The sequence below is a fragment of the Aspergillus pseudoviridinutans genome (genome assembly GCF_018340605.1).
Source record: "Aspergillus pseudoviridinutans IFM 55266 DNA, scaffold_2, whole genome shotgun sequence".
NCBI classification, from domain to species: domain Eukaryota; kingdom Fungi; phylum Ascomycota; class Eurotiomycetes; order Eurotiales; family Aspergillaceae; genus Aspergillus; species Aspergillus pseudoviridinutans.
The window spans coordinates 1,146,375-1,172,493 of NW_025091282.1; the positions used below are offsets into that span (position 1 = coordinate 1,146,375).

At 51.5% G+C, this 26,119-nt stretch overlaps 7 protein-coding genes across 7 annotated transcripts; 4 read left to right on the forward strand and 3 right to left on the reverse strand.

The window, feature by feature from the left end:
* Positions 1–2,818: 2,818 nt before the first annotated feature.
* Positions 2,819–3,846, forward strand: Asppvi_002463 (sulfotransferase family protein; the record flags this gene model as incomplete). The annotated part of the gene is made up of 4 exons (XM_043298445.1): positions 2,819–2,963; positions 3,020–3,192; positions 3,248–3,351; positions 3,411–3,846. The coding sequence occupies 4 exons, from the start codon at positions 2,819–2,821 to the stop codon at positions 3,844–3,846; spliced, it is 858 nt and encodes a 285-aa protein (XP_043154380.1).
* A 2,677-nt stretch (positions 3,847–6,523) lies between these two features.
* Positions 6,524–8,197, forward strand: Asppvi_002464 (arylsulfotransferase family protein; the record flags this gene model as incomplete). Its single annotated transcript, XM_043298446.1, has 2 exons — positions 6,524–7,871; positions 7,926–8,197. 2 exons carry the CDS (start codon positions 6,524–6,526, stop codon positions 8,195–8,197), a joined length of 1,620 nt encoding a protein of 539 aa, XP_043154381.1.
* A 1,433-nt stretch (positions 8,198–9,630) lies between these two features.
* On the forward strand, positions 9,631–11,856 carry Asppvi_002465 (putative MFS transporter; the record flags this gene model as incomplete). Its single annotated transcript, XM_043298447.1, has 4 exons — positions 9,631–10,564; positions 10,615–10,796; positions 10,845–11,143; positions 11,196–11,856. The coding sequence occupies 4 exons, from the start codon at positions 9,631–9,633 to the stop codon at positions 11,854–11,856; spliced, it is 2,076 nt and encodes a 691-aa protein (XP_043154382.1).
* Positions 11,857–12,347: 491 nt separating this feature from the next.
* On the reverse strand, positions 12,348–13,738 carry Asppvi_002466 (DUF292 domain protein; the record flags this gene model as incomplete). Its single annotated transcript, XM_043298448.1, has 2 exons — positions 12,348–13,559; positions 13,718–13,738. The coding sequence occupies 2 exons, from the start codon at positions 13,736–13,738 to the stop codon at positions 12,348–12,350; spliced, it is 1,233 nt and encodes a 410-aa protein (XP_043154383.1).
* Positions 13,739–14,674: 936 nt separating this feature from the next.
* Positions 14,675–15,590, forward strand: Asppvi_002467 (SDR family oxidoreductase; the record flags this gene model as incomplete). Its single annotated transcript, XM_043298449.1, has 2 exons — positions 14,675–15,152; positions 15,205–15,590. The coding sequence occupies 2 exons, from the start codon at positions 14,675–14,677 to the stop codon at positions 15,588–15,590; spliced, it is 864 nt and encodes a 287-aa protein (XP_043154384.1).
* A 707-nt stretch (positions 15,591–16,297) lies between these two features.
* Asppvi_002468 (SUN domain-containing protein) lies at positions 16,298–17,830 on the reverse strand (the record flags this gene model as incomplete). Its single annotated transcript, XM_043298450.1, has 3 exons — positions 16,298–17,141; positions 17,194–17,426; positions 17,489–17,830. The coding sequence occupies 3 exons, from the start codon at positions 17,828–17,830 to the stop codon at positions 16,298–16,300; spliced, it is 1,419 nt and encodes a 472-aa protein (XP_043154385.1).
* A 1,284-nt stretch (positions 17,831–19,114) lies between these two features.
* Positions 19,115–25,919, reverse strand: Asppvi_002469 (ubiquitin-protein ligase RKR1; the record flags this gene model as incomplete). The annotated part of the gene is made up of 10 exons (XM_043298451.1): positions 19,115–20,028; positions 20,091–20,493; positions 20,673–21,182; positions 21,243–21,542; positions 21,600–21,973; positions 22,029–22,445; positions 22,497–23,341; positions 23,396–25,121; positions 25,170–25,563; positions 25,620–25,919. The coding sequence occupies 10 exons, from the start codon at positions 25,917–25,919 to the stop codon at positions 19,115–19,117; spliced, it is 6,183 nt and encodes a 2,060-aa protein (XP_043154386.1).
* Positions 25,920–26,119: the final 200 nt, after the last annotated feature.

A 26,119-nucleotide genomic window follows, 5' to 3' on the forward strand; every position in this document is an offset into this window, starting at 1 on the left:
GGCCAGCGAATAACAGCCGAAAAAACTGCCGTGTGCTTGAACAAGGCTAGCGGGGTACATGATGGTCAGAGATGCCGACCTAACCCATCCAACAGCAACAGGCAGCAATAATACCAATAAGATCTATGATCTATCAGGTTGCAGCCACTTCATTTAAGCTCAATTAACGTTCGCGAGCTAAATCTGACTGCCTGGGATCTGAGTTAAAGAGAACTTCTTACCAAAACTGGGATGGTTGAAGAGAGTGAGGTGACCGGGGTCTGCGATTGCGATAGTAGTAGATATTATGACAACATGTCTTGGCATCAGGTATAAGAAGGCACAATACCAGGTTCCTTCCGAGTCTTTTGCTTGATGCCATGTTCTCTCATGGCGGAGCAGAATACAATCTCTTTCTCTATCCCTCTTTGAACGATTTGACTTGGACATTCGCCTCTCTTGCGGGCACATGGGCGGATTACATGGCTCTCAGTTGCTCGCCCAGGTGGAACAAGGCTATAGATAAGAGCTGACATGTAGCAAACTCACAGGCGACTCAGAGATCAGCAGCCTTCTGAAAGGCCTTATGGGTCATACTCCCTACGGTACTACATGGGATGATGATCAGGAGCTCCACATGAGGCCGACGGCGACTTTTCGACAAGCGACCATACCACTCATACTTTGAGAGTTCAGATTACCCAACCAGAAGCACCTATCAATTTGAACAGTTGTCGATGACCAATACCTACCATCTACCAAGTCAGACTGAACTGGAGCCTGTCGAAGATCATCATAAGGCATCCGACGCTTCTTAACGTATCAACAAAAAATCGATGTCACAATCAGCCGTCTCCGTTTCTTGGCTTCCCAGGCCATCCACCCAGTGGCCCAGGAGCCTGAAATCGCGACTACCACTGGCACCATGGCACGAGTCAATCCAGGTCGATCAAACGGCAGATAGGGTGGTCTTCTCGAAGATGCAGCTTTGATTTGTGGCGACGACAATTAAAGGGGAAATGAAGATGACCACAACAGTGATCAGTCACGCATGGGCAACAACACGGCAGACGGGGACTAATCGGCAGAGAACCACATTGCCACTTGCCTTTAGACTTGAATCCACTTTCTTTGATTGCCTTGACGGGACGGAAGACCAAGAAAACGCAACCTTCGAGGCTATACAAGTGGACCTCCGTACGGACATCTCAATACCAGCACGAAATCAAAGGTAAACAGGGCAAGAAACACACGACAGTATTACAGATTTGCAGGGTTACTTACTCCGTACTCATTATCTCGCTTGCGGTTGAAGAGGCCCAGTCCCCCACCCGGAATATCGGCCCTGTTCTAGAAGGATAAATGATACGGTCATCCTATCCCCATCTAGTCTTTTGTACCGAGTTCTTGCGGAGTTTAGCCCGAGACTGACACTGGACGTCAAATGTAGTCTTGGCAATGTTACAAATTTGCAAGTCCGATTACAAAGGCATTGGACTTGTCCCAAAGCCCGGAGGACCGAATTCTATGCATGACCGTTATCTGGCGTCTCTGCACTCTCTACGGCTGTCGCATGCTGCTTCATAGAGCGTTGTCTCTGCTTTGGAAAAAGGATTTGAATCGATTCATAGCCAAACTCACACAGGGGTATCTCAGGGAAATTCCAAGTTCTAGACTACCTAACTTATGTGCAGGTCATGATACCTGTATGGAGTACGGATAACCCGTTATCATTATGAGTGAAATGTGGGGCGGTACCTGCGTTTCAGACCGTTGTGTACGGATAGGTACTATTTGTCAAGTTCGATACGCGTCAGCACGGCCACCCGCACCCAATCAGGGATCGGAGGCGCACCGTCTTGAGTAATGATCCTTTCCGCATTATCACTTTCATCAGGGTGTCTACGCGGCAGATCTTTTGGGTTTTGTGGTCCGGCGGTCTTGGCAGTTCCCTTCTGTCCACTCTAAGAGGCCCATACGATTGAATGTTCCCCGTCTCAAGTGGCCCCGTTGTCAAGCAAGAGCTTTGTCAGGGGCGTACGCAGTTACACATTTAAAGCGCCTATCTACAAACTAGACACGTACGTTGAGATATCTCTCTGGTGGAAAAAGTCGGAGTGTCTCCTCCTGACGATCCATTGCTTTTTCTTAGGTGCGTCAGCCAGTGACGTTATTGCAGTCGTCGGCGGCGCTTGAACCAAAACGTGGGCGGAGTCAAGACAGATACGGATAGGGAGATCAGAGTTCAACCCCCAAGGTTAGAGGGGTAAGGAGAAAAGTAAACAGGTGGATAGAGGAAGGAGACAGCGTGATCGAGAACAAGAATAGGGAATCAAGAAAAATTACCAACGCCACATTACGCACTAGGTTGATAACCGTCTCCAATGCATACGCGAGTACACTGCAAATGAATCAGAGGATTGCGGATTGCTCCAAGCTTTCATCCGCTTGTAACAGGAGCACTGTACATTGCCAACCCCAATTGGATTACCAACTAATTATTATTCTATATTCACTCTTTCAGATGTTACAAGTTACAGAGTCCTTGGCACCGGCTACTATTTTTTCTGGGAATGGTAGGCACTTAATCTAGTCATACATAACTATCGTTGATCTACATCGCAAGAGGATCGGTCTCCTTTTAAGCACTCCCATCGTCCTTTCTTTGCTTTAACACTACTCTCTTTTAACCTGATTGTGCTCTCTTTGGGTCCTTTGTTATCTCTGCGTCTTGTCCAAGTTTCAAGGTCATCCTTCTACACACTCGTTATCGGCGGATACCTCTTGCGTTTTTCAAAATAAAACACCTAGAACTATACCTTTCTCCCCACAAAATACAATGTCGTTGATGCACGCCGACAACCTGCCTCCTCAGCCTATTACAGATATCTTCACTAGCGACACATGCATTGACCGGAGAAAATGCCACCGGACAGTGCCTATGAAGGTGCTTGCGCTTGGAGTGGGAAGAACTGGCACTGCGTGTATGTTCTGTTCCCTGTGAATCCAAGCCGTATATACCAGTCTGACAGTTTACTAGCCCTCCGCAAGGCCCTTGAGAGATTGGGATACGTCAAATGCTACCACATGATGTCCGCCAGCGTGGAAAACCCTCCTGACTGCCTGATGTGGCACGATGCTCTCTGCGCCAAATACGACGGTGTGGGTGAGTTTGGCAGAAAGGAATGGGATCAGTTGCTGGGAGACTGCCAGGTATGTTTGAATGGCTGGAAAGATAGGTGGGAAGCAACCGCTGATGTCGCTCCAGGCTGTCTGCGACTGGCCCGCTTGCGCCTTCGCCAAAGAGTTGATCGAAGCCTATCCCAACGCCAAAGTCATTCTGTCGACCCGTGATGTGGACTCGTGGCATGCGTATGTGCTGCTCTATAAATTTATTCAGAAGAGAAGTTCAAGTCTAACTTCATCTGCAGTTCCGTCATGAAGACGGTCCACTGGCGTGTCACCGACCCCGAACACCGTCTCGTTTCCCATTTCAGCTGGGCCGCCAGCATGTACTACCCCATGCTGAATAAGTTCTTCGAGACGTTCTTCCGTGGCGACTTCCCCAATAAGGGCAAGCAGGTCTACCTTGATCACGTGGAGGAGGTCCGCAGCCTGGTTCCTCCGGAGAGACTGCTCGAGTACCAGATCAAGGATGGCTGGGGACCGCTGTGCGAGTTCCTGGGCGAGGAGGTCCCAGACACTCCCTTCCCCCGCGGAAACGACATGGCGGACTTCTTCAACCGCTGCCGCACTCGCAACAGGCGCCAGATGATGAACGCCGCTCTGCAGGCTTTCACCATGGGTGGAGCCTTGCTGGCGACTGGAGTTGCTGCTGCCATGGTTTTCAAGCGCTTCTCTCGGTAATGATTTTCTTTTATCCTATTTGATCTGACATGTGCGCTGGCGCCGTGGATCTTTGACCTGTCCCACGTTCTAGACTTTGAACGTTACTTTAATCTCTTCAAAATATGTTTTATGCTGATTCCCTAATGTTACCACTGGTTTGCCCACCTTCGTTTTGCTCGGGGTTTGATCCTCAACGCACAATTGGCGAATGATATCTTCCCATTTGGTCGTGGTCTCTCGTCCAAGACCGCGCGGTGGAGAAATTACTTGGCTCAGGGGCTGGAATTTATAGAGCGAGAGTTCAGACCACCTTTATGAAAGAAATAGATCTCCAAAATGCTGCTGCCTAGCCATCTCAATAAAGCCGAAATGTAATGCTCCTTCCTAGCCTATGATATTTCCACATCTTCAGCCCTACCATTCCTTGGCCTCCTTGGTACATGTACAGGAAGCTCGGCATTCCCAATCATGCCGGCATTCAGTGGAAATTGGGAGGTCACCGGTCTTGGCTGAGACATAGCTTGCGAGATGGGCAGCCCTACCGGGTATGTTGGACGTTCGTTACTTGCCCGCGCGCTTGGCTACAGGAGTAGTTTCTTGGCTGTCCCAGACAGGCAGATATTGCCTCTCGGCTGGAGCATACTGACAATAATTGACGATTTTAATTGTCAGGTATGTAACCTGGTCTTGAGGATGCCGAATACCCGAGATCAAGAACATGTCTCCAGACTGAATCTGAATAGGCAAATCGTGTCTTGTGATATATCAAGGAACGACACCTGCAGGTTACTAGGTATTCATTGATTGCTGCAGCTATCAACTGTCAATGATCGGTCTGGAAGGGACAACACTCAGCAGTAGATAGAATCGTGCCACGTCGATTGGAATCCGTGATGTATGCTCGTAAAGTCGTACGTAGCCCAGTACGTAACCCTATGCAAATATCCTATGCAGTACGCACTCCTTAACTCCATGCCCAACAATCCCTGACGCCAAAACCGGGAGCAAGGATGAAACTAGTCTACCCTAAGGACAGTACTTTATACGAATACGGCGAATGTAGTGGGGTGGCTTCAGCCACAGTCTCGACTACTGGACCGTACTGACGCTGTGGCCTCTGCTAACCTTTGGTGTAGTCTACTCAGAGTAGGTAGCGTGACGTGGCGTAGGTACTGGACGGAGTTCAGATTACCTTTGCCGGGGCTTGTCTGCTCGGCTTTAGGAGATGGTTGATGTTTTGGGACGGGATATATGGTACGGGTATGATACGGTGATGTTATATACGGGCTGTAATATTGGTATGGGATATCTACTTTACTGATACCTAGTAGAATAATACCTGGATATGGTCATCTCAGACAGGGTAGTATACGATCATCAAGCTATAAAATACTCCATCTGTGATTCTCCAAATGGGCCCCAAAACCACGAGTCACGAAAGTTGGGATTTGCGCTGCGTAGTTGAGTGCATGAACTGATCTTCCCTGGCGGGAGCTTGTTTCTTGTGTCGACGTGCACTATCGGCGACGATGATAATTTCATTTGTATCTCGACCGTCGAATCTCAACTTACTGTCAGTCTCATTGGGGCTATTATTTCATCAGGAGACCTGCAATCCATTCCTTGTCATGTATCTAAGTATCATGTATGGACATGCTATTAAAAGCCCCGCGCAACTCTACCAGACCAATCATAGAAAACTGATGGCGTATGCAATGCTCAAGGCCCACCAGACCGGATTTGTTTAGTTGGGTCAGTCTCTGAATCGGTAGAGTCCAGTCTAGGTGGGATCGAGAGATAGGATAGGTACGTCTATGTAGCTAGATAACTACCTTAGGCCCATGGCTTCAGAATGAAAGCTTGAAGCTGCGTTGTCTTGACTCTTCAACTGAGACGCTTAAGTGCTGCGTCAACCTTCCGCGTGTCTCCCGTCTCTCTGCAGATCATTTCCGATCGTCTTCTCTCCCCTGGGGAAAGTGTCACATATATCTCTGAACCTTGTACATCATTCAATACTGTTCCTCGTCGCCCTTGTGGTGTCAACTGCGACCTCTTCGACACTCCCGCCGTCCTTGAGTTCCTTCTCTCCGCCGGAGTCCGAATGCGAGGATATGAAGTATCCATGACATGATTGTCCTCACTCGCGTATCTGGAGGATTGGCTCCGTCATTAGCTTTTCGCTTCGTTTCATTTTTGGTGGTCCTTCTGCTATGTTGCTTCGAGCGCGTCGTCGCAGAAGTCGATTCCGAGTTCAAATCCGTAAGTCTGCTATTTATAACGTTCTTTTTCTTCAACGATAGTGGCGGCGTCTCAATGTGAGACAGGACATTGCAGCTAATCGATGATGTCCGGCGCTATCTCTAGAGGCCTGATCTGTACCCGCCGGTCTTCACCGTTGAACAAAGCGAACCGAAAAAGCTCAGTCCGGGGTACATCTTTCTTGGCCCGTACGAGGCGGATAATTCGGGGCCATATATCTATGATACTGAAGGGGTAGGGTTTATCGCTATTTAAGTCGAACGACTAGGTGGGAAGATCAGCTGATAGTTGGCAGAATTTAGTATGGAGCGGCTGGGGTAATTCKGGGCCTGGAAATGCCCATGGCATGCACGTATGCAAGTACAAGGGAGCGAATCACCTGTGCTTCTTCCAAGGGATCCAGCAGAATGGGTATTGCAGGGGTCATGGCGTCATTATGGACAACCGGTATCGCATTGTCAAGACCGTCACCACCGGCGGAGGGATTGCATCGAGCGATATGCATGAGTTCCGGCTGGTCAATGACGGCAAGACGGCGCTGATGACAGTCTATCAACAGCGGCAGTTCGACATGAGCCTCTGGAATGTCAGAACGGGCATGGGCTGGTTGATGGAGAGCGTCTTCCAGGAAATCGATGTGGAAACGAATCAGGTTATGTTTGAATGGCGGTCTCTGGATCACGTCGATCCGTCCATGAGTTACACCTACCCGTCGTCCACGGACACGTCCGGCACCGGGCTCGAGCCACGGTCTCCGTGGGATTATTTCCATATCAACTCGGTTGACAAGAACAAAGATGGCGATTACCTGATTTCTTCGCGCCATACGAGTTGCATCTACAAGATCTCCGGCAAGGACGGCTCGGTCCTGTGGCGGTTGCATGGCGCCGATCCGTCCTTCAAGAACATCAACTTTAGCTTCTCGCAGCAACACGATGCGCGCTGGCTCGGCGAGAACGCCACCCATACGCTCTTGTCCTTGTACAACAACGGCTACAACGGCTACAACCAGACGCATCCCTATTCGTCCGGCATGATCATCCTCATCGACCACGTAGCCAAGACGGCGACGCAGGTCCGTGAATACAAGCCGCTGAATGACGACATGATCAGCTCCAGCCAGGGGAATATGCAGGTGCTACCGAACCGGAATGTGTTTATCGGGTGGGGGAACAATGCGTATATCTCCGAGCATGACGAGCAAGGCAGACTGGTGTTCTGGGGTTACATCGACAAGGACCGGATCATGAACTACCGGGCCCTGAAGTTCGAGTGGGAGGGCAACCCGACCGACGTGCCCGCTCTGTGGACCTATGCCAAAACCAACGATGGCTTCTCGCCCACTACCTTCTACGTGAGCTGGAACGGCGCAACGCGCGTGAAGCACTGGCGTTTCTACGGCGCCGCAAACTCGACCGGCCCCTACGAGCTCCTAGGGCAAGTCGACAAGCAGGGATTCGAGACCATGTACACCAACTCGACCTTCTACCCCTGGTCGTATGTAGAAGCAGTCGACGGCCAGGGCGGGGTCCTTGGCAAGTCGCGGAACCAGTTCACCTTCACCCCATCGCCGGACGTCCAAGGCTATTGCGCGGACGACTTCTGCAACAAAGCAGAGGCATACGGCTTAGCTGGCGAGGTCGATCCGCAACCGTTCATTCCTCCTGTGGGAATCAATTCCGTTCCTTGGATTGACCCTGACCACCCAGAATCGCACTACAACCTGGGACAACCCGGTGCAGCAGCCCCTACATCCGCACCGCAAGGTGCCAAGGGGCTACATGGTAAGTTCCTGCTTGCAACAGTGTCATTTGGACTAGCTACTGACTATATCCTAGCACAAGCGGGATGGATCGTTCCTGTGACCGCGGTGGCCCTCGCGGTGATCGGGGTGATTTTAATCCTCCGGGTCAGCCGCCGACAGCGTCATCTGCAGCGAGCGAAAGAGCGCAGTTCATCCGAGTCCTTAAATGAGCATGAGGCAAAAGCTTCAACCGGTGCAGCTGGATTGTGCTGGTGGGACTGGCGACGATGGGTCGACTCGCAAAACGAACCGCATCATTACTTTCCGTTATCGGAACAGAGGCCGCATAGGCATGCGGATTCATGATCATCACTTAGATAGATACCCAGTATATAATGGAATTAATGGTATTGTACTTATAACATCAGTCCTCGCATTAAGGTATCAGAACCAACTGGGTACGGTACAATACACTTTGCCAAAAAGACAAATCGTCACAAGATGACAATACACATACCAAACAGCCTGGGATTACGTAAGGGATACAGGAACTGACTGACTCGCGCGCTAAAGGCTTGCGAGTGGAGACTGGAGACACTAGTCTACCTGTACACAGGCAGATAGAGGTTGCAGGGCATACGTAAGTCCATACGTAGTCTATCTGTCTACTTGCTTACGATGAACTACGAATCTAGATAGACCACAATGATGGAGATTAATTTGAATTGATGGCTGAACAGTGGAAGCTTGATTGTGGCCAGATTGGCAGCCAAGAAGGGTACGACGCTTTGATCATAGTCTGTAACATAGATAAGGTAAACAGCGAGACAGCAAAATAGGGCATGACCTCACCTGACCTGCCAAGCTCTGGTCCGTTAGTTTGACCCATGGAAAGAGGTATTATTCAGGAACCAAAGACGGGAAGGAGAGCGAAGATTATGAACTTGCCTAAAGCAGCAACTCCACCCAAGTTGCCAAACAAGTATGTATTTGGGCCACGGCCATATGCTGATCGTTTTACAGAAAGCCTGATCCATTAAGATTGGTCTCATCCATCCGACCATCCGTCTTCCGTCTTCTTGGCATCTAGCTGTCTTTCTCTTTTACTTTCTTTCCGGCTAAATTGAATATAAATAGTGCAATAATTGGGGTAATTCACCTGTTACAAATTCGATACAGTCGCTGTAAAAGGAGGAAGGTTTCATGATGGATTCAGATTCATTACCTTAGCCCGCAGATGTACTCCTGAGGTACCCAGTTACTATACAGTATGTAAAATGTCAACACCAGCACCAGCATCATATCTTGTATCTACTGCTTATGAAAGCATTATTCTCATAAGGTATTAGTATTACTGTAGTTGTCGACTGTGGATAACGCTCTCTAGATTTCTGGGTTACTCCGACTTCCGTTCTCTGTACAGTAAGGATTGTTGGTGATGATTGATTGACCTCCGTTTCATCTCCTGGGCTTCTTGGAGTACATTGTCGTCCAAGGCGACTAGTCCTTCTCCTTAACAATTGTTCTTTTCTATTTCTTTTCTTGTAATATTATTTGACTGCTTTTCAATTGTCACTCCTCCTGTCCAGTCTATCTCTCGTTGATTCAGACTATCTATCGTTCATGTTCTGTCTGAATCGTCGTCATCACAAGCACTGCGCCCCTCCTACTGGCGTAACCATTTTTACTTCGGCTTATCCTATTCTTTCTGTTAAGTTTCTACTACTTATAATCCGCAGCCTGTTGACGTAGTCTCAGGTCGCCTGCAGTGGCGCCCTATCGGATGAACCACGCCCTCGATGCCTGTGCCGGTCCAGAGAAGAGTTTCCCAAGGTAGCCGTCGGCCTTCCGTGACCAGCATTTCGTCCTCTACCCCCATCACTCCAAGTTTTACGACCTCTTTTACTACCACCACCAATAATCATTATCCTCACCAACAACAACATCGGGATGCCCGTCATATCCGGGCCACTTCTTGGACTTCCGGGCACGATCAAAGCGGCGAACCTTCTTTTGCCGATTACCCTTCTGCATCTCATTCACGGCGCCGGCGCGAATCCAACGGCTCTCTCGCAGACCTCACCGAGGGCTCTTCTCCCTCTTCCTCGCTCTCCTTCCACCACCCCAATATGGCTATGAAGACCACTTCGTCAGAATGGAATCGTAGTCATGCCCGCAGTCGCTCCCAAAGTATGGCGCAGATGAATGCCTCCCAGGCTCATTCCACCGGAGCCCCCGCTCCCCGCCCCGGCCCCGTCACCTGGATGTCCCTGCCTAGAAAGAAACAGCTGGTCCTCCTGGGTCTCTGTCGCGTCTTCGACTTCTTACAGGTCACCTCCTTACAAGCGTATATGTTCTACCAGCTCAAGTCCTTCGACGAAACCCTTTCCGACTCCGATGTCTCCACGCAGGCTGGTATCCTCCAGGGCGCATTTACGGCGGCGCAATTCGCGACAGCAATACCATGGGGTCGAGTGGCCGATGCGGAATGGGGCGGTCGCAAATTTGTACTGTTGGTCGGGCTGGTAGGCACGGCGGTGTCCTGCCTGGGAGTCGCCTTCTCGACGTCGTTCGCGCAGGCCGTGTTCTGGCGTTCGTTTGGCGGTGCCATCAATGGGACGGTGGGCATTATTCGCACAATGATTGCGGAGAACGTCAAGGAGAAGAAGTACCATTCTCGCGCTTTCTTGATTCTACCCATTGGGTTTAATATCGCTGCTTTGTTTGGTCCAGGTGAGTCCCTTGTCTTCCAGCAATCTTGCAATGGACACTGACCATTACAGTCATGGGAGGTATGCTTGCCGATCCGGTTAAGAGTTACCCCAGGCTGTTCGGCCCCAATTCTTCTTTTGGAGGTGCTTCTGGTGTGCAGTGGCTCATGAAATACCCCTACGCGTTGCCCATGCTGGCCAATGCCCTTTTCCTGTCATTCTGCGCCACGTGCGTCGCAATGGGTCTTGAGGAGGTATGCATAGATACCCTGAAGACGCGAGAATTCTACTAACCCGCCCAGACTTCACAAGCCTGCAAGGGAAAGCCTGGCCTGGGCGCTTTCGCCATGAAGATTTTCGCCCGTGGTTTGAAGGCTGTCCTTCCATCTTCGTCGCCCCTGTATTCGAGACTTCCGTTTTCCGACTATGACGAGGAAGGTCCCCTGCTGAACCGACCAGTCGATCCTACCGAAAGTTATGAGCTTGAAGAGAAGGCGGCCAAACCTACGAGGCACGCTCGCGTGTTACCGTTCCGACGAATCTGGACAAAGAATGTCCTGTGCACTCTTCTCGCGCAGGCCTTTTTCGATTTCCAGATGGGGTATGTTACAATATCTCTCGATGTAGCTCGTACCATTACTGACGTTGCCAAGTGCCTTCAATAATCTGTGGTTGCTTTTCCTCTCCACCCCTCGATATGATTCCAGTGACCCTGCCAGTCCCGTGCAGAGACTACCCTTCATTTTCACCGGGGGCTTGGGTATGTTGCCTCAGAGCGTTGGCTTCGCCACAGCTATCCTCGGGGTCATCGGCATGCTCCTTCAATTCACCGTCTATCCTTCAATCAACGGCCGTCTGGGCACAGCCAAGAGCTACCAATATTTCCTGTCGCTCTTTCCTCTGGCTTATGCTTTCGCCCCTTATATTGCTCTTGCACCGTCGTCCACGCCCCCTCCAGGACAAGCCAGTGGGCCCTGGGTGTGGTTCTCCATTATTGTCGTCCTGTTCCTGCAAGTCACCGCTCGGACATTCACGCTTCCGACATCAATTATCCTCCTGAACAATTGCTCACCGCACCCGTCGGTGCTCGGTACGATACACGGTATCGGACAGTCAGTATCTTCGGCGTTCCGGACTATTGGGCCTATCTTTTCCGGAGCCTGGTATGGTTATGGTCTGGAGATAGGCATGGTTGGCTTCGCCTGGTGGCTAATCGCCCTTGTGTCCATCTTTGGATGCATAGCAGCGATCTTTGTTTATGAAGGCTCCGGCCACGAGATTCTGCTCCCGGGCGAAGAAGATGACCTGCGGTAAATTTTGCCTTCTTTATGAATCTTTCGTTTGAATTTCCTTGTTATGTACATATGTTTCGGCACATGCATAGTCCGGTGTCCTGTGGGGTGACCTTTTTTCTTGCTCATACCTTTTCTGCATCTTGCTGGCTTGATCGCCTGACTGGCTGCATCGTTTGCTCGGTGTTGGCTTTATTGCTTCGTTGCCCGGTACTATATTTGTCGCTTCATGCCGTGGACATTCTTAGCTTCTCTGTCTCATATGGTTGGGATTTTCTGGTTGGCTTTGGGCCTCATGCATGATACGGCAAAAGCACATATTCCCTTGGATTGGAAGGGCTAGATCATATAGAATATGATGACTGTATCTAGATAGATACAATAATAAACCCGTCAGATGTCACTCGCAGTAGTACAAGGCTACAATGTAGAAAGTCTCAAAGCCCATGGCTCATCAACCATTCATCAATCATTAAACGTGAATCCTCCTCGCTGAACGAATCAAGGTCATAATCACCGCCGCAGTGCCGCAAACCGTCGAGTCAACTCATCCAATTCCGGTATCGATCCAGGACCACCCGCATTCCCATTCCGCGCCCTGGGAGGCCCCTCAACCTGCGTCTCGGACTGGGTCTCGCTGCCGGGAACCTTGACACGCGGATTGGGGTTATCCGACCGCGGCCCCGGCGGCGCAACACTGACGGGACTCTTGACCGACTGGAATCCCCGGGGGGGAGTGGCCCTATTCAACTCCGAGGTCTCGGAAGCGCGCCGCGCCTCAGCCATGTTGACCGGCCGGGTCGGCGTGGAGGGGACAGCAGCGTCGCCATCGCCATCGCCATCAACGCGCTGGTCAGTATCGCCAGGCTGATCGCCGACAAACTCCGGAGGCGCCTCGCCGAGCTCGTTCTCGCTCTGGCTCTGGGCCCGCGCTCCCCACGAACTCCCATACGCCCTTGCAATCTCCCTGAGATAGCTCTCGACGAGCTCCTGTGTCGGCGGCTTCACGCGCAGCCCCTTGACCAGCCGTTCCGGCACCCTCACGTCAACCAGCTTGTTGTCTTGCGCCAGCGTCATGAACTCCTTGCCCCAGCGCTCGGCCAGCATGCCGCGCAGCATGGTCAGCTCGCGGACGTCGTGCGGGAAGCGCGGCCACGCGTAGAAGATCACGGCGGCGGCTTCGTCGAGCGCAGCGTCGATGTAACTCGGGGTCTGCTCCTCGTCATCGTCGGCGGCGGCCTCCTCCGCCTCGGTCTTGCGGCCTCTTCCCGGCGTGCCCTCTTGACTATGTGTCTGCTTCTTCGACCCGGACCCCGCGAAAAGTGAAAACCCCAGGAATGACTTGGATGCTCCATCGCCACTACCACCCGTTGACGCGCCTTGAGGGTGAGCGTGTCCGTGTCCGTGGCCGTGCGCCCCCATTTCCGCTTTCAGGGTCTCCTTGGCGCGACTCCGCGCGCGGGCGCCCTTCTCCCCGAAGGCGAGCTGATCGAGGACGTTGGCCCGCGCTAGGAGGAGCTCGCAGTACAGCTCGACCATCTCCATGACCTCGACGGCGATGTCGGTTGCGATGACATTCTCGACGCGGATGCGGGCAGAGGACTCGCGGCCTTCGTCCAGGAGGGTGGCGAGTTCGCGGCGCTGGATGACGGACGAGGCGGTGTCTTTTTTCTGGAGGAGGCGGAGGCGCGGGATGAGGAGCCGGAGGGTGGAGGTTAGTTTGTTCTTTATGTTGTGTTAGTGTTTGTTATCTCATTCTTGGAGAGGTGTGGTTGTGGTTGATGGAGTGGGATGTGCGGGGTAGGTCTGAGCTGCAGTGTTTCTCTTTATAGCAGATTCCTGGGCGGAAAGAGGGGGGTGTAATCTTCTTTGATAAGACTTACTGTTTGTACGGAAGGAGGCATTGTGAGATTGGATATTACTGATCGGGTTGTGCTGGGCCTGGATGGGCTGAGGATGTCGAGGCTGGCAGGTGTCAGGAGTCACTGCTGATAAGTTGATAAGGGACGGCTGCCTCCACTCCCATCTACTCCCAGGCATCCACAAAAGACGTCCATTACTGCACCTTGATAAACGAGCTATAACAGACATTATTGTGCTAACTGATCATTGCACCTCCGGGTGTTTCTTGATCACAAGCAGCCAGACAATGCTGTTTGCAATGCCCCGCTCCAATTTTTGACCATTCGGTTGCACTGTCGGTGCGAGTGCATGACAACCGCAGTGGATGCATCCTCTGGGACAGTGCGAAGCCACTTCACCCCTTCACGACACAATGATCAATGGCTTCAATACCACATTCCCCTTGAGACTGCGGGCCTGGGATGGACTCACCCGTGCAAACCCTTCTAGGGTCTCTTCCTGGGCCGACAATGAACCCTTGTCACGGGGGATGTGATGCTCGTCAAAAAGCCTGGCGCTGGATCAGACAGCGCCTCAGAGAGTCCAATCGGGGATTACTTCGAATTTCCGATTGTAGACGCAGGAAATGATCCGGTTTTCATTGCTTTGGCCCAATTAGGCTTCACACAGCGTCAGTCAGGTGAAGCCATCCAGGATGTGGGAATAGAACTTGGCAACAACGAATAGAAAGAGACAAGAGCCCACGGCCGCTGCCATCTGTCAGATCCCAATACTGCTAGACCGAAAAGGTGTCCAGATAGTGTGCTCCTTAGCTAGTGACTACACTGGTATTCCATATTGGACATCATTGTCGACGACGGAGTTACAGCTTCGTCCGCTATCTCCGAGGGCTCTGGCTACAAGGTGTTTAAATCCATGCTCACCTCCTGCATTACTGCCGGAATATCACTGAACTACTTGACAGCAATATCTTCATCATGGTGTCCAAAAAACTCACCTGGCTCATCACCGGCTGCTCCTCTGGTTTTGGTCTCTCTCTCACACGCGCCGCMCAGGCCGGCGGCCACAAGGTCATTGCCACCTCCCGCAACCCTTCCCGCACTCCGGAGCTGGTCGCTGAGATTGAAAGCAAAGGCGGCAAATGGGTCCAGCTGGATCTTGACAGCGCCCAGGGCGGCGACGTCATCACAGAGCTCGAAAAGGGCGGCGAGCAGATCGATGTCCTGGTCAACAACGCCGGGTACTCCATACACGCGCCCATCGAGACCATGACCGAGGAAGAGACACGCTCGCAGATGGAGACCATGTACTTTGGCCCACTGCGTCTGATCCGCGCGGTTCTGCCTCATATGCGCCAGCGCCGGTCCGGCGTGATTGTCAACATGAGCAGCGGGGCCTCGCTCGATGGGATTCCCACGATGGGCGTCTACGCGGGTGCTAAGGCTGGCTTGGATGGTATACATCGTTTCTTAAAACTTTTCCAAGGGCAAACAGCTAACTGCAATAGCTCTCACCAAAATCCTCGCCAAAGAAGTTGCTCCATTTAACATTCGCACTCTGACCGTCGTTCTGGGGACGTTTAACACCAACATGCTTAACGCAGTCGTCCTGGGCAAGACTCCTCTCCCTGACGACTACAGGGGCACCATCACCGAGCAGATGCAGGACCTTCTTGTGAGCGGGAAGATCAAGCTCAACGGTGACAAGGACAAGGCCATGCAGGCCCTTTACCAAGTGGTTGTCGGCGAGGGTGTGGGAGAGGGCCACGAGCCAGAGAAATTGCTGCCTTTGGGAAGCGACATGACTCCTCGTCTCAAGGGAGTGCAGGACTATCTCGGCCACGCCTTGGAGGTGTTTGGTTCCGTGACCAACAGCGTCGATGTGGATAAATGAGCGTCTATACGGATAGCACGATATATTACTGTCTCTAAGCTAAGCAGCCTTCTGTGTATAGTGATTAGGTCCCGACCTCAGACTCTAACTAGTATGCGGCGGTTAAGAGACATTTAGTATGCAGGGTGCAGATCCCGAAGAATGAGCTATGACATCTAAAGAATGACAGCTATGAAGATGTCCTTAAATTCCGACATGGCCCCTAAAACACTTGACTTGTGTTACCAGGTGGTCTCCGTTGTATCCACGCATCGCCAGTCTCTTGGGCTGGAAGCTACCTTGGAGAAGTAATAACATATATGCAAATGTCACATTGCTCCAGCCTATCACGAACTAGCGAATAATAGACATTATCAAAATCAGCTATCAGCTCACTATCCATCTCAGAATGATATGTTCAAGCCCCATCGTCAATTCAATCGGCAACAGCATAGCAGATCATGCATTCCAAATCCCCAAGTCAAAAGAAAACTGCTGATGAGCAGACAAAGTGAAGAATATAGAATATAGGCAGGTCAAAGGTCGTCAATATACAGATAACGTCAGTCGTCAAGAATGGTATAGTATGGTATGGTTCAATAGGACCAGGGTATCCCGAAGAAACGAAAAAGAATTATAAAGTTCGAGGCACCGAAGAGAAGTTGCGAAAATGCTAGTCCACGGCTAAGCTGGAGCTAGTAACAGCAATAAGAGGCAACCTGCAGCTACTACAGGTTGACCATGATCGCCGCCACTGCGCCCATGCCCAGAGTCAGCACGGAGACAGCAACATCGGCGGCGCTGCCCTCCTTGGCCTTGGAAGTAGAGCTGGGTGTGGCCGTGGCTTGTGCCGTACCAGCCGTTTCGGCTGCCATGGCCTGCACTGAGACCGACTGCTCGACGAACACATGGGGCTTGTACGTGTACGAGAAAGATCCTGATTCCGAGGCCTGGCCGGCGCTGGATGCCTTGGCGGATGAGCTGAGGTCGCTGCTGGAGGAGGGCGTGGCGGAGGCGCTCGAGCTCGAGCCTGTTTCAGAGGTTTCTGAGGAGGAGGATGACGAAGCAGAACTCGACGTGCTGGAAGATGCTTTGCTGGACGAGGTCGTTGTGGTGGTCGAGCTGGGCTGAGAGGTCGTGGAGGGTGCCGCGGTTGTGGAGTGGGAACCGCCATTGCTGTTGCTGCCGCCGCCGCCGGACTTTTCAAAAACCACAACGTTGGCCTTTTCGCCCTTGGGGACCGTTACCACACAGAAGGTGGCGCCTCCGGCTCCAACGGAGGAGCTACCGATCATCTCGTTGACCGCGTTCACCGCGGGGTCGATCCTGCATGGAAGGCCGTTGCAACCGCTGCCCTCGCACTCGATCTCGACACCAAATTCTGGGACGACGTCGCGGAAGGGCGTGGTGGGCTCCAGATAGATGGGGTTCCATCCGATCTTCACGAACGTGTTGCCATTACCGTCGGTGTTTGCGCCAGCAACATAAGGCGACCAGTTACCGATGGGGCTGGCAGAAGTACCCCAGACACAAGCGGTCTCGGTGTCATAGCCAGGAGGGTTGATATAGAAGCTGGCAACGGTCAATACGAAAATAGAGCATCTAACTGCCGACATGCACTTACTGAGCGGCGGTTTCACACCAGTAGCTGAGGTCAGGCACGGCAAGAGTAGCCACTTCCTCGACCAGAGTGGGGATCAACATAGCTTCATTTCCAGGCAGCACAGTCTGGCAGAACGCGACTTGCTTGCTGCACTTATTCTTCGCGCCGAGGGCACCCGTGCCATCCTGGCAATACGGCTTGTCGGGGAACGGCTTCTTGATCTGACCGTCCTTGTCGCAATAGAGACCGCCATTCTAGCACAGGGAGCACCGTCAGAATCTTCCTGTCGGCATGGAGTTACCGATGCAAAACTCACCATGGAGACGGGGTACGAATACGAGGTCGCTTTGGGATCCCACTGCATCGACACCTGGCCGGGGGGACAAGCGTACGGGCAGTAATTGCCAGGCTCGCAGGCCTGATCAGGGCTCATCGCCCATCCGGCATTCTTCATGTTGGGAGTCACAGCGACTAAACCGGCATCGGAGGGGAACTGGCATTTCCCTCCTCTCTTCTCCAATGGCGCTCCCACTTCAGCAACGGAGTGGGTGGCGCCGTGTTCATGTCTCAAATGGTGTAGGTGCGCATGCTTGGATGCCTCGACGCCGGCGATTAACCACAGCAGCGCAGATGCGCTGGAAACCATGTCGAATCTCATCCTGACGACGTTATTCCTGTATCTCTCCCTTATCAAGGTGATGTTGCGGATCGAAGTCGAAGCGAAGTCCAACTCCACACTCCGGAAACGAAAGACTAGGGTCAGTAAAATAGCAATATAACGAGCGACTACTCCGAAGAGCGAAAAGGAAGGGAACCACCACCGGATAAGGAGAGAGCGGGATGGATAGAGAAAGGAGGGAGAACGGGAAATGAACGCGAGCGAGGAAAAGGGACCAGCCCCAAGTCTACGGAGCAACACGAGCACTACTGTGGACTAGGCTACTAGCCCATTTTCGCGCCGACTCMAGACTCCATGAGTCGGTTGACTCCGTTGGGCGCTACGCTAGCAAGTCGCCAGCAGCGAATGAATCGTGGTACGCCCCATAGATGAAGCAACGGACTTCCCGATTGGGATAATCTCGAGGCTATTGAAACCTATGCCTATTCGGGCTGAGTGGTTGATTATTTAAACCAATGACAAGCTGCTTTGCCCCGGGCGTTCATGCCCCACTAGGCCCACTGGTGTTAGGCGAAGACATGAGTACTTTGCTAGCAGCCAATCAGAACCCGTGCGTCCCTGAGGCTACGGGGTCTGTCCCTGGGCATGATCCTGACCCTGATCCCACGGACGCTGCTACTCTCGTTAATATCGCTGACTGGAGTCTCCATAGATACTCCAGCTGTTACGGAGTACAGCTATCTATTTAACCGTACGGAGTACCTTAGTCGCTTTCAAATTTACCACGCAGCTTGACCAATTTAATACCTGGACTATTTAGCTTGTCTCCAATGTCACCTCTGGGAGAGAGTACCTAGTCCACCAGAAGTAGGGATTTTCCTTTTGCGAGGCCTAGACTTGTCAAGCTCAGTGATCAGCAGGTACACTGACAGTTTTACTAACAGGCGCCATAAACTTAGTGGACACTATTCAAATTTTTCTCTGTAACCAAACTTTGCTTCTCTTGCGGTTTGCGAAAAGGGGGCCAATCGGATAGTAGGTTTCTGGGAAATCAACTACCTACCCCCCAAGTTTACCAGCGAGCTTGTGATGTCTCCGTAGGGCAGTTTGGCTTTTTGTGCTACCTGAATACTATGGAAGAATAACACCTCGAACGAGCATTCTCGAGTCTTTTACGTAGTATTTGTTACTGATATGATCATGTTTGGTAGTATTCCAGGTGAGCTGCGTTCTAGATAGTGCGCTACAGCACGCCAAGGAGGCCATGGAAGGGATGGAACAGCTTCCAGAGCTTAGGCTCAGAAACATAATGTAGAATGAGAATCACTCTCCAGTCTGTCCCTCAATCTCCTTCCATCCATCAAACACCCCCGTATCCTGCCCCGCCCCGCTTCTCCATCCCCACGCAACGCAATAGTGCCGCGCAAGCAACTGCCACTCCTCGACCTCATCCAGCATCTCCAACCCGGCAACCCGCTCCTTCTCCGCCTCACTCACCCACCGCTCCCAGATGAAATCAATGTCTGCCGCCGCTTGCCCGGTATCAAGCCCGTGCTCCCGTAACCGTCTCCGCTGCGCCTCGAGCGACGCATACTCATGCAGTGTCTGCAGCTGGATCCCGCGCGTCGCGAGGTTGGCGACCATGGTTCGTCCAAAGGCGTCGTCCGGTCGGATGGGCTCGTAGAGGATTAAGCCCAATGGCACAGCTGCCGGGAAAAGGGTCTTGGTGAAGTATTCGACGACATCGATCGCTTCGTGGGGTGAGAGGTACACAAGGCAGCATTCTGAGATGAGTAACGTGGGAAGTGTCGGGTCGACACCCGGTAGCGGACAGGGTGGCTGAGCCTTCTCCGTCACATCGGGTGATGATGGGCTTCGCGAAGCGGTTGCTGACGCTGAGAGTGTTCGGAGATCAACAGGGTGGAGGTGGTATGTCGGCGAGTGCAATGCGTCGCCGGACTCGGAGATGGATACATTTTGGGCACTTCCAAATCCCAATGTCCGTTGTAAGAGAGGTGCTGCGCGGATGAACTTGATCTTCGCGGCGGTGTTGGCGGAGAAGTCGATCTCGTGATAGATCAGATTCTCACCTGAGGACGGCGAGCGAGAGGAAAGCAACCGGAAAATGCGCGTGTCCGATCCTGCACCTAGTGAGATGATCTGCTTTTTCGTCTGTGAGGGGCCTTCTAAGAATCGCGCAACGAGTCGATCGATGGCGGTGGTGCGGACGTAAGTGCCTGTTGTGCGGCTTCATGTTAGCTCTGCAGAAAGGTAAAATGGCTCCGGTAGAAGGGCTCACCTCTGTTAATTATGGGAAGCCTTCTTGTTTCGGACCCGGGAGGCGTTAACGCCCTCGCAAAAGGATCCTCAAGATACCCAATTTCCACTGCGCTCAACCGGGAGACGCTGGCGTCATTGTCTGTCCCTTGTACGACACGGTCCTGGGCTCCTGTTCCCCGTGATCCATGTCTTTCTTCGCCTGGTGTGCCTGTGCCAAGGCCTCCACGGCCTCTAAGACGCCCTCGACCTCCACCACGACGGAGTGTGTTCAAATTGGGTATCTGAGAAGCTGACATGTCCGAGAGATATTTACCACGCGAAGGGGGGAAGCTCTGGGCGGTGATGATGATATTGGCGGGGTTGATCAGTCCCCGCCACACTGGATTGGATCCACGACCCACTGCACGATCCACGAACGTTATCTAGTTGACTGTTTCGAAGACTGATTTGCAATTGACAGAACCAATGCAGGAGTAAAGAATAGAATACCTGTCCAACGTTTTATTTATACCAGTCATGGCGTCAACCGTCCACCTGTCTATATCACAGCACAACGCCGTCTATGCTACCTATGAACCCACTATTCTATCTATACATATACAAAGTTGTTGCGGCACAGAGGGCAGGTGCTCTGGTTGCTGCTCTTGAACCAGCGGAAGAGACACACCGAATGGAAGGTGTTCTTGCAAGTGGCGCATCGCTTATTCGGCGTCTGCATGTCCGTCGAGATCACCGAGTAACAGATGGCACATTCGCTCTGGCCCTTCAAGGCACCCTGCACGTTCTTGCGGAAGGCCATCAGTCCGTCCACAAGATTGCCACTGGAGAACATGATCACACCCTGAATGGTGAGCAGCCAGCTCTTCCACTTCCTCTCGTCGACCAGCACTCGGCTGCGCCCAACGACGAGGGCAGGCTGCAGTGGATATGCTGGAGGAAGGGAGATCGACAGCGCCACAGGAGGCGACTCTTCATCAACAGGGATGCTCGCGATGATCTCCGCAGTCTTGGGAGAAACCTTCACTGAAAGTGCGCGCTCTTCGTTGGGATCCTGTGTGGCCATCCACTCGTCCACCCCTTTCAGTGAGTCTTCGATGATCAAAGGCGAGATCTCCAATAGTCGTCAGTAACGCCATTTCGAGGCAAAGTAGATCTAAAAAGAAAGACTTACATATCTCTCTGTCCACGTCTCAACAGGCCCTTTTATGCGCTTCTTTGTGTCCAGCCACCAGTTCTTCGTCATATTGCCAAGGTGCTTCAAACACAAAAAGTATAAATGAACCAAAAGCCATTGGATCTCTTTCTCTTGAGTCTCGGACTGATCAGGTTCAAAGGAGCGAATGTCAAACTTCGAAGCATCCACCAGTTTATTGTGGGACTGCTGAAGGAAATCAAACATGAACTCTAACAATGGACCGAGGCTATCGTTGTCCTTGATGCTTGCAACATATTGCTCCTGAACCGGGAGAGACTATTGTATGAAATTAGCAACAGCTTGTTTTGTATTCGAGAGCGTGTCAACACATACCGCGTTGATAAAGTGGTCAAATACGACTTTCCAGCTCAGCAAATATGATCTTATACTGGTCCAGATCTTGTCATCGCCGTCCGCAAGAGTGATTGATTCCGTTGTAGGGGCTTCCAGTAGCAAAGACATGAGCTCATCAGGAAGTCTGACCACAGACTTGGATAATGCCACATCAAATGAGACTTGTTCTTGCACTGATGGAATATAACGATGCAGGAGAGTAAAAGCCGCACGTTGGACCACTCGGCTGTCAGCCGTCAGGAGATGGAACATCTTACTCGCATCTTCGAGGCTCTCGACAGGCATCACCTTGATCAAGCGGCATAACACTTCAACGGTAACGTCCCGGGGCTGATGGAAAGCAATGGTGTAGTCTTTTAAAAGTCAGTCCGTTGGACAGCTCAAAATGAGGGATGCGTTCTATCTCACCAAATTTTGTAAGGGTTGAGGCTAATCCGTTGAAAAGGACCGTCTTGCGTTCTGACCAGGCGTCTTTGACATCATCATTGCTATCTTCTTCAGCAACGATTGACCTCAGGCTTGCAAAGAGTCTGAAGGAAGCAAGGAGTAGGGGAAGAGCCTCATCGCCCCCGCTAGATTCGCGCCAAACCGTGCTGAGAGCTTCCATGCAGTCCTCCCAATGCGATCCATAGATCTCATTCAGGCAAGGAAGGACAAAGGTCAGGGTATGCATGATCTCGGCTCTAATATTGAGCGCCAAGTTCTCGGACTGGAGACATTGTATGAGATGCTTGACAAGGAAGACTAGACGCTGAGTTGGAATGGTTGCCGCCACGTTTGTCTCCCCCGCAAGAAGAAGATTAAGCAAAGACAGTTTTCGGAGACCTTGACGCGCATCAGCAGAGTCACCAAGGGATGATCCTAGTGGCAACTTACCTTCCTTCTTCTCATCTTGAGGCTTCAAGCCCGTAGAGTCTGCAACCAGTTCATTGCACAGCCGGTTGCCCGTCGGATTGATTAAGATTGAGTCACGTAAGACGGCCACCCAAGATGCCGATCGAATGGCATTAGAGCTTCGCACTTCCCTGCACAATTTGGTAATCTCATCTGTGGATTTATTCTTGTTAGCGGAGTCGATGCTGTTCATCAGTCTGACAAAGGCTTCTCCAATACGATAGTCCGTCGGAGAGGTATTGTTCAGAGCTTCAAGTCTGTTCTGCCAGAAGGACAGGATCGTTGAGGCGATTGTCTCATCTCTTCCAGGTAAACGACCGTCTGAGCGCGTCCACTGGTTGATCACTTTGCGGCCATCGTAAACAATCTCCAGGTATTCTTCTCGTTGGTCTGAGTGCATTAATCCAGTAATACCATTGCAATTTTCAATGCTCAGATCGTCATCAATCAGCTGTACAGCCAAGGGTATGTAGTGAAACAGTGTCTCCTGCTCGTCTGCCGAGAGACTGCCCGTTATATCAAATGATGAAAGAACTCGAATTGTGAAGTATGCGAGACGGAACGCGGCCGAACAACCACTGGAGTCACGGGAAATAGTGCGGTACTGCTCCTTAATTGTATCCGATACCTCAGGGTTTACTATATAAACAGTCCCGCCAATTGGGCTTGTGATAGCTGTCGATGGGCGAGGGGGAAGCTCCAGGAACGGCCGTAAGGCTGTTTCCCATGTTTGACGAGAGGGCAAGATGTCTTTAGCGATGGAGGCCCCGGCCTCCGGGTCAGCAGCACGAAGTAAGTCTTCTGCTATGCTTAAGAGAGATTGAATCCTTGAAAGAAGTTAGTTTGACCGGATATCCTTCTCTCCTCAGCTCAGAACTTACGAAAGTGATTCCTCATTTACGTGATCGAAATTGTACTGCAAAATCTCAAAACTCGACTTGGCGCTCGTCTCTCCGACCCCGATCTCTTTGAATTTTGTTAGCAGTGACTCTGCAAGACTGGTCACTTCCTCGTCAGAAGTTTCTGCCAGAAACAGAAGCTTTCCAGCTAATTTCGATCCGTGAGCTCCGGCCTGGAATTTGCTCAGCGCATCCGGGACAGATTTTGCAATCTGAGAGAGCCCATGCAGCGTTTCAAAGACCTTCGTTGGCTCAGACAATGAATCAACGATAAACAAGAAGATCAAGTCCGTTAGTTCACCGTGTGATGTTTGGTTCTGAAGTGCCGCGATCACGATTGGCCAGTGGAATCGGCTACCTCTGCAAGCTTGGTCCAAAGCCCGTTTGATCAATGAGTCGAGGCCTGTTTTGTCATGCACTTCTTTGAAATCGAGAGTTGCAAGTAGCCTCTGCACAGCATGTATATTTGATTGCTCTGGTTCGGATTCCGCCACTCGTTCGACCACTTTCTCAAAGCTAGAGCCGAATCCCTTCCAAGAACGACAGGACAAGATGACTGATATGAGGCGATCAGCCGATGGCGAGGACAGCAAATCGGGAGCATCATTCTGAACAAAGTCTGCCAATTCTCGAGATTGCTGCGCAATATCTGCAGCGTTGCGGATCATCTCTTCAACGACTGCTGCTGCTGCATATGGCTTGCCATTCCGAGAGCGCAATACTTGCAAGCAGTTGTCCAGAAGTGGCAGGTTTGTCTTGTCAAGAACACTAGATACGGAAGCTTTCGCCTCAGTATCGGCTACACTTGCAAGCACTGAAGCCTCAAGAGCAAAGAGTCGTCCAGCTTGCGCACATACCGCATCTTGTGACGATCTGAACTCCTTTGACTGCTCTGGAGCGGATAGTCTGACTGATTCGAGAAGACCATCGGCTAAATCGGTCCACAGCCGCTGGAGTTCGCTGTCATAATGGCTTTTAGCTAATGCGAGAGAATACTCTGTGCAGAGAGCTACAGCATTCTGATTCGGGAGGGCCCATTGCGGCGCATTCTCCGCTCTAACATGTTGAATGACTAGAGGAGATAGCCTTGTGCGCAGAAAAATGTCCCTATCGCTCTCGGGTAGTGAACTCGCTAGCCAAATCCCTGTCTCAATGTAAGATTTCCAGCCCACAGGTTGATTTTGCCGAGGCTCTTCTCTTGAATTCAATCCAAGTTGAAACGCCTCCGTCAACAAAGTCGCACTCGATAGCCCAATAATGCCGTCAGTAGATGCCTGCGGATCAGTTTTCACCAGCACCTCCGCAGGTATAATCTGCAGTAGTTGGCGAAGATTTGACCAGAAGGACCCCACGCCTCCCTGAGAGCCTTTCTGGATGTATTGCAGGAGTCTCTTGGAAGACGTAGTCTTTCCAGAGTAGTCTTCCGTCCACAATTGTGGTCGTGCTGAAGTTACTTCCAGCAAAGATTCAGAGAGATCTGAGGCTGACCCCAATTGGTTGATGGACAAGGATTTGCCAATCAGAGCTGCACTAATGATCCTCCAATCCAGCTCCTCCGGTTCTTTTGCCACTGCAGATCTAAGCAAGACATAGACCGACCTGCGAACAAATGGATCGTCATGAAAGCAGAGGGACCACATCGATTTACTATTCAGGAGATTCTCCACCGCGGCCAGGTCTTTTTGGAGATCTTCGTGAGTCGAATTTGCTAATGAAGTTAGGGCGAGTGAGCGACTTTGGGAAACGATACACACACCTATGACGCGATTCAACAGTAGGAGTGCTGTTCCTACTACGCGAGCATACTTTGCCTCCGCATCATCAGGCTTCACTGTCCTTTCATCACTCAGGGTTTGAGGAGTTTGTTGTAGAATAACATCATCTACAAAGTCGAGAATTGAGCTCTGATAGACTTTCCATACTCCATTTCTTTTCTCTTCGGTTGTGAACACCTCCATGAACGACTCCAGGGCAGCTCGATGCACGGGCCGGTCATTATCGTAGAAGCCTGCAAGCCATGCCCCAATTACCTTAGGCAAATATGGGGCTATCCTCTTGCCAACAACGCAGGCAATGGATCCTTGAACTGAATGAGCCGTCTGCCTCACTCTACGGGAAAGGTCAATCGAGGCCCGTGGGTAGATTTTGATCTGCGAAATACAATCAACGTCAAATTGCTGTCTGCAAGATAAGCTTGTAGACATACCCAAGCATCCAAGAACCCGTCGTCAAGAGTGGCACCACGACTTTCGACTGTCGATACATAATCTTTAATGTCATCTAATGCTTTTATTCTCGTAACTTCATCCTTCTTCAGAAAGTTCTTGAAAGAAATGGCAAGTTTCGCATCCGCAATTCGCGACAGATCTGGTGGCGCGGTCACATATGTGAGAGAGGAAGGAGGTCTTCCTGAACTCGAGAAGGAACTGGAGAATCCACCAAAAGACCCATATGTACTGGCAGCAGCGCGGCTGCTCGAGGCCTGCGATTTGAACTTTTTGCTCATAGTAATGTGGGGTAGCGGAGTAATAGAACAGCGCGAAGAATGGAAAAACGAGAGTAATATGAGGGATAAATGAGTGAATGGACGTGGGTATTCGTGGCTAGACAGTCGGTGAGCCGCAATTAGAGAATTATCCAAGTCCAGAACAAATTCTTCGCTTCATCTCCAAATCGCCCTAGCAAACGTCACTGATCTCTTTGACT